The sequence below is a fragment of the Macrotis lagotis genome, chromosome 2 (genome assembly GCF_037893015.1).
Source record: "Macrotis lagotis isolate mMagLag1 chromosome 2, bilby.v1.9.chrom.fasta, whole genome shotgun sequence".
Classification (NCBI taxonomy): Eukaryota; Metazoa; Chordata; class Mammalia; order Peramelemorphia; family Peramelidae; genus Macrotis; species Macrotis lagotis.
In genome coordinates this window covers 158,622,551-158,636,230 of record NC_133659.1, presented here as the reverse complement: position 1 = coordinate 158,636,230, position 13,680 = coordinate 158,622,551, and the positions used below count along the sequence as shown (strand labels likewise).

The 13,680-nt window shown below is 36.7% G+C and overlaps 1 protein-coding gene across 1 annotated transcript; it reads right to left on the bottom strand.

The window, feature by feature from the left end:
• Positions 1 to 4,333: 4,333 nt before the first annotated feature.
• Positions 4,334 to 5,242, bottom strand: LOC141511230 (serum amyloid P-component-like). Its single transcript, XM_074220470.1, has 2 exons — positions 5,182 to 5,242; positions 4,334 to 4,773 (listed from the first exon to the last, which is right to left on the bottom strand). Exons 1-2 carry the CDS (start codon positions 5,240 to 5,242, stop codon positions 4,334 to 4,336), a joined length of 501 nt encoding a protein of 166 aa, XP_074076571.1.
• Positions 5,243 to 13,680: the final 8,438 nt, after the last annotated feature.

Below are 13,680 nucleotides of genomic sequence, written 5' to 3'. Positions count from 1 at the left end.
TGGCTATAATATTCCTGGCAGTTTTCATTTGGGGATCTCTTTCAGGAGGTGATGATCTGTGGATTCTTTCAGTTTCTATTTTACTCTCTGCTTCTGGTCTATCAGAGCAGTTTTCCTTGATAATTTCTTGAAAATGATATTTAGGTTCTTTTTTCGTCATGGCTATTATGTAGCCTAATAATTTTTAAATTATCTCTTCTAGATCTGTTTTCTAAATCACTTGTTTTTCCAATGAGATATTTCACATTTTCTTCTAGTTTTTCATTCTTTTGATTGCATATTTTTGTTTCTTGATTTCTCACAAAGTTATCAGCTTCCCTTTAGTGCATTCTACATTTGAAGGAATTGTTTTCTTCAGAGAGCATGTGTATCTCCTTTTCAATTTGACCAATTCTGCTTTTTAAGGCATTCATCTCCTCATTAACTTTTTGAACTTCTTTTTTTCCATTTGGCTCAATCTAATTTTTAAGAAGTTATTTTCTTTAGTAGTATTTTTGTATCACCTTTACCAAACAGCTGACTCAGTTTTCATGTGATTCCCACATTACTCTCATTTATCTTCAAAATTTTTCCTCTACCTCCCCTATTTGATTTCCAAAATTCTTTTTGAGTTCTTCCATGGCCAATTCATATTTTCTTAGAGGTTTTAGATGTAGAATCTTTGTCTTTTCTATCTTCTTATGACTGTACTTAGATCTTCCATATGACCATAATAAACTATTATAAGATATTTTTTCTTCTGTTGTTTGCTCATTCCAACTCTTTAACTTGCTTTTAACTCTTTGTTAAGGTGAGGTTCTACTTTTAGGGTGGACAATGCACTGTCCCAAGGTTTTGAAGGTTTGTGCAGCTCTTAGGGACCTTCAAATTTTCAATTCTTCCAAGGTTTTAAGAGAAACTACAATTATTCTCCTGATCTGTGCTCTGGTCTATGGATGACCAAAATTACTCCTTCCTACCCAGAAACTGTGAGGAAAGTCCCGGCTCCACTATATATCAATGAGTTCTGTTGTCCTTCTGTTCTTATTCTTGTGTCTGGGGCCCCAGACTACAATCCATATCTCTGTATAAGCAAAGCAAAAGAGTCCTGCCTCAGGGATAGTAAAGAAAACCCTATAATTTCCTTAGACCCCTTTACCATCTGTGGTCTGAGAGCTTTGGAAGTAGTTTCTACTGCTCATTAGGGGGCTCTCGAGGCCTTCTCCTGGTCCACTGTCATCTAGTCTGCACTGCTGTAGCCTGTGCTAGACTGTGCTCTCACCTTTGTGCAAAAGAGTTTTCCTGCTGACCTTTCAATTTTTCCTTGACAATTCCTGGACTAAGAAGTCTGGAAACCATCCCCACTGCCAAGTCTTTTCCTGGCCCAATCACACCACATGCTGATCCTGGATAACCAGGGCCAATTTACTCCAGCACAGCCCAGGCTGCACTGTGGATCCTTTCTACCCCTCTTTGCATTAGACCCTTCCACCAATCTTCCAAGTTGTCTTGGACTGGAAAATTGTTTCACTTAGTCTTTTTTGTGGGTTCTTCTGCTCTAGAATTTACTTAGAGTCATTACTTAAAGGTATTTGGAGTTATTTGGGGGAAAGTTCAGTGGTGTCTCTACCTTCATTCCATCATCTTGGCTCTGCCTCCAGGAGTCTCTTTTTCAAAAGAAAGAGATAAACCATGTAGATAGGAGAGGGATGGGAACCAGTCTTAAGAGATCAAAGTAAATATATAGAGAACTAACAAACTAAATTAAATGTTTAAAAGATATAAGATGAAACCAAGAGCAGGCACCAAAACATTAAATATAAAGATCTGCCATGACCTTGTAAGGATATTGTCAAATACAGATTTTATGATAGACACCTTAATCACAGCTACAAGGGAGATTGAAGTTGGAAGATCTCTGAAAAACAAGGGTTCTTAGTGGCCTTTGAAGATTGGGAGTAAGGGAAGCTAGGTGGCACACTGGATAGAGCACTGGTTGTGGAGTCAGGAGGACCTAAATTCAAATTCAGACTCAGATACTAACTTGTTCATCCATTCTCCAATTGATGGGCATCCCTTCAATTTCCAGTTGTTTGCTACCAAGATAGAATTTGTATGTTTTTTTTAAAATGAGAAAAAATTCCCCAATCTACCTATCCCACCCTCCTATGTGTTCTCTTTCTCACACCTTCATATTTTTTGGATTGTCTCAATATAACTTCACACCCATGCCCTTTGTCCATGTGGACTTTTTCTAAATGTCCTAAAAATAATAAAATCCTTAGGAATTACATGTATCATCATTCCATGTAAAACTATAGACAGTTTACCCTTATTGATTGCCTTATGATTTTTCTCTTTCATTTTTAACCTTTTTATTCTTCCTTTGAGTATTGTATTTGAATGTCATATTTTTCATTCAACTTTGACCTTTTCCTCAGGAATACTTGAAAATAAACTATTTCATTAAATTTCTACTTTTCCCCTGCAATATTATACTCAGTTTTGAATGAGTAAGCTATCCTTGATGTAATCCTAGATTCTTTGCCATCCAGAATATCATATTCAAACTCTATACTCCTTTAATGAAGAATCTGCTAAATCATATGTGATCATGACTATAGCTTCATGTTACTTGAATTGTTTCTTTCTGGCTTCTTGCACTGTTTTCTCCTTGACTATACATTTTACTGTTAATATTTCTGGGAGTTTTCATTTGATGATCTGTTTCAGATAATGGTAGGTGAATTCATTCAATTTGTATTTGATATTTCTGGATCTAAGATTATAGTTACATGAAATATGAAGTCTAGGCTCTCTTTTTATCTTGGTTTTCCAGTAGCTTAATAATTCTTAGCTTGTCTCTCTTTGAACTATTTTCTGTCAGTTGTTTTTATAATAAGATATCTCACATTATCTTCTATTTTTTCCTACTTTTGACATTGTTTTATTGTTCCTTTATGTCTCATTTGACAATCTGATGAAGCCTGTGAGTTACTTTAGTTTTTAAAAGCAAAAAACAAATACTTAGAGATTACAAATTAAGGAAAATTGATATACATTTTTAGGGGGTTTTTTGCAAGGCAATGGGGTTAAGTGGCTTGCCCAAGGCCACACAGCTGGGTAATTATCAAGTGTCTGAGGCTGGATTTGAACTTAGGTACTCCTGACTCCAGGGTTGGTGCTCTATCCACTGCACCACCTAGCCTCCCCCAAACTGATATATACATTTTAAAAGGTAAAAAAAAAATTATTAACTTAGGTTAAGAACTCCTCTATTAGAATCTAATTCAGAATGAACAAATGGAGACATAGAGGATGTTGCAGACATGAGAAACTTGTTTAGTAAATTTTGAACTTTGTTAATATTATACAATATCATGTAACCCTAACAATTTTCCACTGAAGTCTCATCCTGATTTCTAATCAGGGTGAAAAAGTAACTCTGGTTTTCAAAAGCCATGCCAGTAGAAATTAGGAACTATCAAGGAGGAAAATCTTCAATAGGCTCAGGACCGGATTTTAGACCTCTCCCTCCACAGGCACACTATACTTATCTATGGCTTCATAATTTACTCAATCTACCATATAATCTTTGCCAAATTTATAATGGCAGCATCTTGGTATTGGAAGGGACTTCAGAGGCCAATTCCTGCCACCCCGAGGAAAAGGAACTCCTCTACAACACCCAAGGGCAGGTGTTAGTCAGCCTTTGTTCAATGTCCTCTTATGAGGGAATCACACTACCTCTCACAGCAATGCATTTCACTTTGGTATAACTCTAATTGTTAGGAACATTCACCCTTATTTCAAATCTCTTCAAAGAGTCTTGGTCCAGTTGGTGACTTGGAGTGAGGGAGGGGTATTAAAAACTCTTATAGAACATCTACTAAGTTACAGAGAAGTTGAGAACAATATCAGTGAAGTGGATATCCACACCAAAAAGAAAAAAAAAAACACAGATACTTATAAGTAATTTTCATCCTTGTACTGGGAACTCATGCTAATTAGGGTTCTTTATGGATATCTAAATTCTGGATTAGCTCCAGATAATTGAGATTTCACATAAATAACTAAATTACTACTATAAACCATAGCATACAAATTAAAGGCATTTTAATTCTTTATTATTCAACTCAGATCTAAGTACATGAAATCTAATCTCCTAGGAAAGGATCATCCATTTTTCAGTCATCTGGGGTTTAATGACCACATAGCCTTTTATCTCATAATTCAATGCTTCCCAAGCTAGGATACTGGCATTTAAGGTGTCACCTTTGTACATAGAATGAACCTGGTTTGGAGAAAGTACAAAATCCCACATGTACACTTCTCCAATTTCTCCCACAAAGTACTAAATAATATCAAAAGTTCCCCCAAAGGAATCTTGCTCTTGCCCCAGAACAATCTTTGCCACTGTTCCCACTGAATACCCCTTCTTCAGACCCTTACTCACTAGGTTCTTATTATTTATCCACAGTTCAACTATAACCGAAGCTGACTCCCAGCTTACACAAATATGGGCTGGAGAAGAAAAATCATCAATGACTCTGAAAGAAACTTGTTCATTCCTAATGTACAGATTGTATTCCCCACCTTTGGACTTAAATAAGAAGAGTTCATTGTCCTTGGCTTTGGTGGCATAGGAGAAGAGACTGTAGGAACGAGTGAGATCAGTATAGGCACGCAGGCACACAATGAGATTCTGCAAGGGCTTCTCCAGTTGAGGAATTAGGAGGACATGGGCATTAGATGATTCTTTAGGGAACATAAACACCTTTCCTGACATGTCTGCAACAGAGAAAGAGGATTAGAATTAGGACCTTCCTTTAACTTTTCAGAATATATGCTTCCACCTACTCTGTAACTCTAAATATTGAAAATGAAAATATCCCGCCTAGTGAACATTTCCTTCTATTCCTTCACCATAACAACCCACTTATATTCTATGCTCTAGACTAGAGATGCCAAACATAAAACTACTCTTGAATGCTACCTGAACCAGAAGAAAATGTCATTGAGAAATATTTAATAAAACAAATAAAAATACAATATATCCTAGGTAATAATACATTCTAAAACTAAGTCAATATGCAGTCCACAAGTCTCCATATTTATTGATGTTATCCCTATTTTTATTTAAGTTCAACACCATTGTTCTCTAGACCTAGTCCCAGAACCAATGCAAAGACTTCCTAACTGTCTGAGCAATAGCTCCCAAGATACTATAAAGGATCAAAGCCCCAGATAAGATTCTCTTCATCTTCTCAGTCTAGAAGTGCCTATGGCAGTAGCAACAGTTTTGGAAGCAATGCTTATATAAAGAGAAAAAATTGAGACTCTACTAGTCCTCACTTGCCAGTGATGATTTCTCCATTTCTGGTCTCAGTGCCTTCAGGGATTTTATACACATGATGGAGGAGGGAAAGATATATTGTGTAAGTTCTCCCACAGTTCTCCCACAGCCAGAAGTGTTGATCTGGCAAATTTCATGAGGGGCTTGTGGTGGGAAATCGGTGGAAGTTACTTATTAGAGTATAAGTTCCAACTCTTTGTGACAAAGTAGAATCAGGGTCTGGGAAAACAGTAAGTAATTCAGAGAATCTAAGAGTTGCATCAAGGACTGATAGTGACAGATAAATAGTTGCAAATAACTCTCACCCAATGCTCTTTCCTATAGCAGAAGGGGCCTTGCTCCCTTTCAAACTTTCCAACTGCTCAGTCCTTCCATGACTACTTCTTTTTTTAAGTTGTTTTTGGGTTTTTTTTCAAGGCAAATGGGGTTAAGCAGTTTGCCCAAGGACACACAGCTAGGTAATTATTAAGTGTCTGAGGCCGGATTTGAACTCAGGTACTTCTGACTCCAGGGCCAGTGCTCCATCCACTGTGCCATCTAGCCGCCCCCCATGACTACTTCTATGACTATTCTTGATACATACTGCATCTTCTAACTAAAATTACATAGTTCATTTTGGAATCCAGGCCAAACAAATGGCTTCATTTTCATAACAGGATCCTTATTTCATGCACATATAATGTTAGGCTTTATCTAGTCCACCCTCTATCCAAATCACAAATTCTACCATTCCATCTTTGCTTTAACATCTCCAGTGGTGAGATATTTGGACTCCCAAAGAAGACAAACTCACTCTTGGACATTAATACTGTTAGAAAGTTTTCCTTTTGTGAGGAGAAAACAATCTTCTTGTATAGTACACTCACTGTTGCAACCTTTGCACTTTAGACTTCTCCCCCATTCAAAATTGCCAAGCTTTGAACTTTGCAATTCCTCCTCTCAAATCCATGATTTCTGTCCTCTTTTCTCTGCCACTGATTCCCAGCTCCAAAACTACAAATTTATCATCTCTGCAAACTCCTATGTTTCAGTCCTAACTCTGTCTTCTCCGTCTCCTTACTACTCTGGTCTTATTTTCATGCCTTCAAAATTTTGACTTAATTCCTTTTGGATATCTCAATCTGGCAAAAACAATCATAATATCTTTTCCCAAAAATCTTCTTTTCTTTCAAACTTTCTGTTTCTCCCATCATCCAGATTTACCACCTCAGGATGATCCTCTGCTCCTCATCAAAATCTTCCCCAAAATCCAATTCCTTACCAAATTTTGTACTTTATACTGTCATAATATCTTTCATATATGCCCCACTTTTTTCATTTACATAGCCACCCTCATTACAAATAACCTGGAATATTCTAATAGTTTTCTAAGTGATCTTTTCTTTTAAGTCTCTCTCTTTCCTTTAATCCATCCTCTACTTAGTTTTCTAGGTGACTTCCTAAAAGAGAGATTTGATCATGCTACTACCCACCTACACACACACACACACACACACACACACACACACACACACACACACAAATACACACACAATCAGAGCAAACTTTATTGGTTTCTATTATCCCCAGGATCAAATAGAAAAGTATCCTTTTTTTCATTCACACCCCTCACAACCTGTTTCTGATATGCCAGACTATTCTATTGTATCTCATTACTGCAACAGAGAAAAAAAAAGATTAGAAGTAGGAATTCTCTTTAACTTTTCAGAATACAAGGTTTCACTTATTCTCTGAATCTGTTCTTGAATAATATCCTGGTATATTGAACTATTAATTAATTCTTTCTCACAAGATGCCAACCTCCCAACCCCACTCCTAGAATGGTCTCCCTTCTCACCTATATCTCATAGATTCCCTCTCTTCCTTTCAAATGTAACTGAAGTACCATATTCTGTAGGAAGTCTTTTCTTGTATCTCTTCCTTCTCCTAGAACTATAAGATTACTTTACACATACACATATATACATATAAATACATACAAGACACAGGTAGACATATATACACATATGAACACTTATTTGTATGTATTTTGTATGTGTTTTGAACTCGCATTGTTATTTGCATGTTGTCTCCCCCTTTAGACTATGGGCCCTTGAGGGAAGGATCAGTGTTTTTTTTTCCTTTCTTTGTATACTGAGTGTTTATCAGACATATAGTAAATGATTAATAAATACTTAGTGACTGATTGCCCCCCAAATATTAGTTCTACAAGGCTTTGTCCTTTATCTTGAATTTTTGCCCCCTTGACATTGAACCATTTTATAATCTATAAATCCTCAATTCTTGGTCATAACTAATAGCTGCTTCCCATGCTCCAATCTATTCTCAAGTCATTGAATGTTGCAGGAAGAAGTCATGAAACTAGATACACCTAGTCCACTCCAAATTAACATTATTTAATCTCACCCAATACCTTATTGCTGCAAGATCTATTCATCAACTATGATAGGCTCTCTCTCATGCTTCCAGTAATGATTGTCATATATCTTTTCTTCTTTCTTTAATTCTTATACCTATGTCCTCTATCCTCTCCCAGAGTTGAGAGTCACCTTTTACTTTGCTTAGGCAACTAAAAGCATACATGATGAGTTCCCTCATGTCTCCTACTTGCTGCCTCAAAACCTTTCTAAATCTCTTCTTCCTAGTTCCAGTCTCAAACAAGGTGAGCCTAATTTGCCAAGGCTAATCCCCCCAACTTGGGGTTTTCCCCTTCTAGCTCCTCCAGGATTTTGTTTCATTAGCCATCCACTTCTTGCAAAAGACTTAATCAACTTACTACAAACTAAATTTTTCCTATCCCTAAAAATCCTCTTTGACTCAATAATCTTTTCAAGTCATCATTATTTATCTCTTTTCTTTTTCACTGGTAAAACATTTAGAAATGATAATCTATATTCATTGCCCATTTGCACAACACTCATTTGGTCCTCAACCTATCACAATTCAGTTTCCATTACCCTAGTTTGATCAAACTGATTTCTCAAAGGTCAACAATGATTTTCTAATTACTCCAATAGATTTTTCTTCAGTCATTATGTTCCCTAACCTTTTTTTTTCAGCATTCAATACTATTGACCATTCCTTCCTTTAAGATTGTCTTTCCTCCTTTGTTTTCTGTGATATTTCTCTCTTGTGTCTTCTCTCATCTGTCTAACCACTCCCCCACTCTTTGGGGTATCCATCATAATTCTAGCCTAGAAGATTTTTCTTTGCTTCCCCCTTGTAATCTATCTTCTTCAAGGGTTCAGTGATTATCACACAGTTTATATATTCATGCCTAATCTCTTCCCAGAGTTCTACACCTTCAACTATTTATAGGGCATTACTTAGTTGTTTCACTGATACCTCAAACTCAACATGTCCAAAATTGAACTCACTCTAACCTATTATTTACCCTAATTCCCTTCCCAATAAGCCAGGTTTAAGACATTTTTATCATCTTTTATTCTTGCCTTTTTCTGATAACAAGCCAATCTATGACAATATTACCTAGGACAACTAGGTGGCACAATGAATAGATTGTTGAACTTGGAGTCAGAAAGCTCTAAAGTCAAATACTGCCACAATTACTTGCTCTCCTGTGTTTCTGGACAAGTCTTTTAATCTCTGTTAACCTTACTTTTTCTCATATGTAAAATGGGGATTATAGCACCTGCTTTTCAGGTTTCCATGAGGATCACTGACTACCTTGTACATCTTGGTGCAAAAATACTAGCTAGCTATTAAACAATTTATTACAAAGTTTTTCTCAATTCTACTTATACAACTTATCTTACGTCTATCTTTATCTTACAACACACCCTGCCACCACCTTAGCTTACACTGTCATCACCTCTTGCCGGCATTACTCAAATAACCTTTTAACTGAATTTCTAGTCTCCATTCTCTCTCATTTCCAAACACTCCTTTATAAAGCTACCAAAATAATCTTCCTAAGGCACAAGTCTGATAATGTCATGTCATTGCTGAAAAAATTATCTGTGACTTCAGGATAAAGTTTTCCAGAAAAAGCAAAAAGTCTGTTGCCTAACATTTAATGCCTCTTCCTTGAGACCTTTCTTTTTTGGAAGGAATTTTTGATTTTATTGCTATTGAAAACTTACAATCAGGAAACTCGACTGGCAATTCTGATTGCTACCTCCCCTGAAACTTACATATACTTAAACATATATACTATTATCCATTGGATTATAAATTCCAAAAGAGTAAGGTTTGTTTTATCATTTGTATTTGTAACCCCAACACCTAACACAGTGCCTTAAAAATATAGCAGGTTAAACATGTTGAATAATTGATTGTTATATGATAAATCTTTCCTTTAAAAAGAGAACTGATAAAATGGTGGAGAAAAAGCAAGGACTTTCACAAGATTTCCCCCAAATCACTCCAAATAACTTTAAATAATAACCCTAATAAAATTTTCGAGTGACAGAACCCACAAAAAGATTGGGTGAAAAAATTTTCCAGTCCAAACCACTTGAAAAATCCATTAGAAGAGTCTGATACACTGGAGTTTAAAAGGGTCCACAGGGGGCGGCTAGGTGGCACAGTGGATAAAACACCGGCCCTGGAGTCAGGAGTACTTGGGTTCAAATCCAGTCTCAGACACTTAATGATTACCTAGCTGTGCGACCTTGGGCAAGCCACTTAACCCCCATCTGCCTTGCAAACAAAAGGGTCCACAGCAGCACTCAGGCCATGCTGGAACAAACAAGCTCCAGTTGTCCAGGAACAGACCACTGGGCACCTAGCTCTGAGGCAGTCTTGGCAGTTTCCAGATCTCTCAGTCCAGGGATTACCAAGGACAGTTGGGAAGCTCAACAAGAAAACTCTGCTGCACCACAGTAAGAGTGGAGTCTAGTCCAGTACAAGCCTCAGCTGAGACCTGGCCCTGGGAACCAGGAAAAGTCTGGGAAGTCACCTGGCAAGAAATCACCCAACAGCTGTATCCAGAGCACTCAGTCCATAGATGGTAAGGGGATCAATTAAGATTACAGAGGTCTCTTTGCTATCCCTGAGGCAAGATTCTGTTGTTTTGCTCATAGTAAGATCCAGATGACAGTTTAGGGTACCAGTTTCAGGAAAAGGAGCAGAAACATAACAGACCTTAATGCCTACAGCAGAGCAGGGACCATCTTCACAGTTCCAAGGGAGAAAGGAGCACTTGTGGTCACCCATAGACCATAGTACAAGCCAGCAGAGCAATCATAGCCTCTCTATAGACTATAGTTATAGTCAAAAGACCTTGAAGGAATTGAGAATTTACAGGTCCCTGAGGAGTGTCCCTGAAAACAGTTGCAAAATTCCTCCAAAGTTTGATATAGTGTGTCTTCCATGCTAGAAGCAGAACCGCACTTTAACAAAGAGTTAAAATCAAGTCAAAGGCTGAGGAAACAAGCAAATAACAGAAGAAAAAAATCCAACCATAGATAATTACTTTGGTCCTATGGAAGAACACTCAGAACACAACAAAGTCAAAGCTTCTACATCTAGACCCTCCAAGAAAAATATGAATTGGACACAGGCTTTGGAAAAACTCAAAAAATATTTCAAGGGAGGAAGAGGAATAAGTGGAGAGAGAAAAAAATGACAATGATGTGAGAAAATCATGAAAACCAAGTCAGCAGTTAGGTGAAGGAGATAAAAAACTGAAGAAAATAACCAGAAAATAAAATCAAAAACCAGTTTGGATCAAATAGAAAAATCAGTCCAAAAGGCCAATGAGAATAAGAATGCGTTTTAAGGTATTCTGGTTTTTAAACCAGAATTGGCCAGATTGAAAAGATGATACAAAAGCTCTCTGAAGAAAATATTTTCTTAAAATGTAGAATGAAGCTAAGGGAATTTGATGACATTGTGAAAAATCAAGAAACAATAAAACAAAACCAAAAAAATGAAACACTAGAAGAAAATGTAACATATCACATAGTAAAAACAACTGACCTGGGAAACAGATCCAGAAGAGATAATTTTAAAAGTATTGGAATACCTGAAAGGTTTAACCAAAATAAGAGCCTAGACATCATTTTTCAAGAAACAGTCCAGGAAAACAGCCCTGATATCCTTGAAGGAGAGGGTAAAATAAAAAAAAAATGAGGGAATGTACCAATCAACTCCTGAGAGAGATCCCAAAATAAAAACTGCCTGGAATATTATAGCCAAATTTCAGAACTCTCAAGTCAAGAGGAAATATTTCAAGCAACCAAAAAAAGAAACATTTCAATCTACAGTCAGAATAACACAAGATTTTGCAGTTTCTACATTTAAGGCTTGTATAACTCTGAATATGATATTCTGGAAGGCAAAAGAACTTGAATTACAACCTAGAATCAATTAACTACCCAGCAAAACTGAACATCCTCTTTCAGGGGAAAAGATGGAAATTCAATGTAATAGAGGACATTTAATGTTTCCCAATGAAATGATCAGAGATGAACATAAAGTTTGATCTTCAAGTAAAGGACTCAGGTGAAGTAGGGAGAGGGTGGACAGGAAGTGCAATCATTAGAGATTTAATGATGCTAAACTGCTTGTATTCCTGCATGGGAAGATGATACAGATAACCCATATGAACCTTTTCATTTATTAGGATAGTTAGAAGGAGCATATAGAAACAAGGTATAGGAGGGAGATGATATATTAAATATATAATATATATATATTAATATAATATATTAAAAAGGGAAAGGAGAGGTAGAATGGGGTGAGTTATTTCACATAAAAGAGGCAAGAACAAGTTTTTGCAGTGGAGTGGAAGATAGGAAATGAGAGGGCTAGTAAGTGAACCTTACTTTCATCAGAAGTGACTCAGAGAGGGAATAACATACAAACTCAATAGGGTGTAGAAATCTTTCCCTAGAGGAAAATAGAAGAGGAAGCTATGGAAGAAAAGAGATGGTGGGGGGTGTAGGTAATTGAGGAGAGAGAAAGTTATAGGAGAGGGTGGTAACTTGCAAGACACTTTTTTTTAGGTTTTTGCAAGGCAAATGGGGTTAAGGGGCTTGCCCAAGGCCACACAGCTAGGTAATTATTAAGTGTCTGAGACCGAGAGAGAGAGAGAGAGAGAGAGAGAGAGAGAGAGAGAGAGAGAGAATAGAATAAATTGTGTGTAGTGGAGTAATAGGATGGAGTAAAATACAACCAGTAATAGCAACTGTGGGAAAAAATATTGAAGCAATTTCTCTGATGGACTTAAGATAATTAATCTTATCCATCCCAAAGACAGCTGATGGTTTCTGAATACAGAGTGACACATACATTTTTCCCCCCACTTTATTTTTCTTGAGGCTTCTCTTTCTTTGTGTGTGTGGGGGGAGAGGGGCAGGGCATGTCTACTTTTACAACATGACTATTGTAGTAATGTTTCACATGGCACACATTTTTAACCTACATCAAGTAACTTGCTTTCTCAATGTGGGTAAGTGGAGTAGAAGTAAGGGAGAGAATTTGGAATTCAAGGCTTTGGAAGTAAATATTGAAACTTTCTTTTACATATATCTGGGGAGAAAATTTAAAATAAAATAAGATGTAGTTCCAAAAAAGAGATCTAAGAGGTGTTAGACATTTAGAACATTTTTAAATGAAATTATTTATGTTTTAACACATTGGTATGACACTGATATCACATTGTATGACATCAACCTCTACCTTTTCCCCAACTCTATCCATTGGCTGACTCTCTCAGTCCAATCTGACCCATATAGAAAAGTTGCCAACATACAGTTATGACTCAAACTATTTCAGGATCCTCTGAATAAACTTCTGGGGGAGCAGAAGGATAATCTCTTAAAAATCCCCCCCAGCTCCTCAACTTCAACAATTGTGCTTCCACTCTGTACAAAATTATTCAGTTATATTGGCAACAGAAACAGATGGAAAGAGTCAGAGAGAGAGAGAGAGAGAGAGAGAGAGAGAGAGAGAGAATTCGAGGAAGACAAAGACAGAAAGAAACAGATGGAGTGAATCTATAGTCTCAGTCAAGGAGAAATTTCTTGGTCTTTAATATAGCATCCTGAAAATGGAGACATCTTTGAGATGCTAGATCATTTATACATTGGCTTCTTTCCAGAGTCTTTCTCTCTCTCCAGCAATATCTCCCTGAAGAAAGCTTGGAAATAATGTATTCTCTTTTAAAGCCAAAATCCACAAAACAAAACAATTTTCCTTTCCCAAGCTCTTCATCAACAGTGTCACTCTCATTAGTCCAGAGCATTGAGTTTCATTCTACTCACCAATAAGGAGAATTTAATAATAATAATAGATGTCATTTATATTTCATTTTAATCTGCAAAATGTTTTACAAATATACATTATCTTCATAACAACTATGAGGTAAATATCATTAT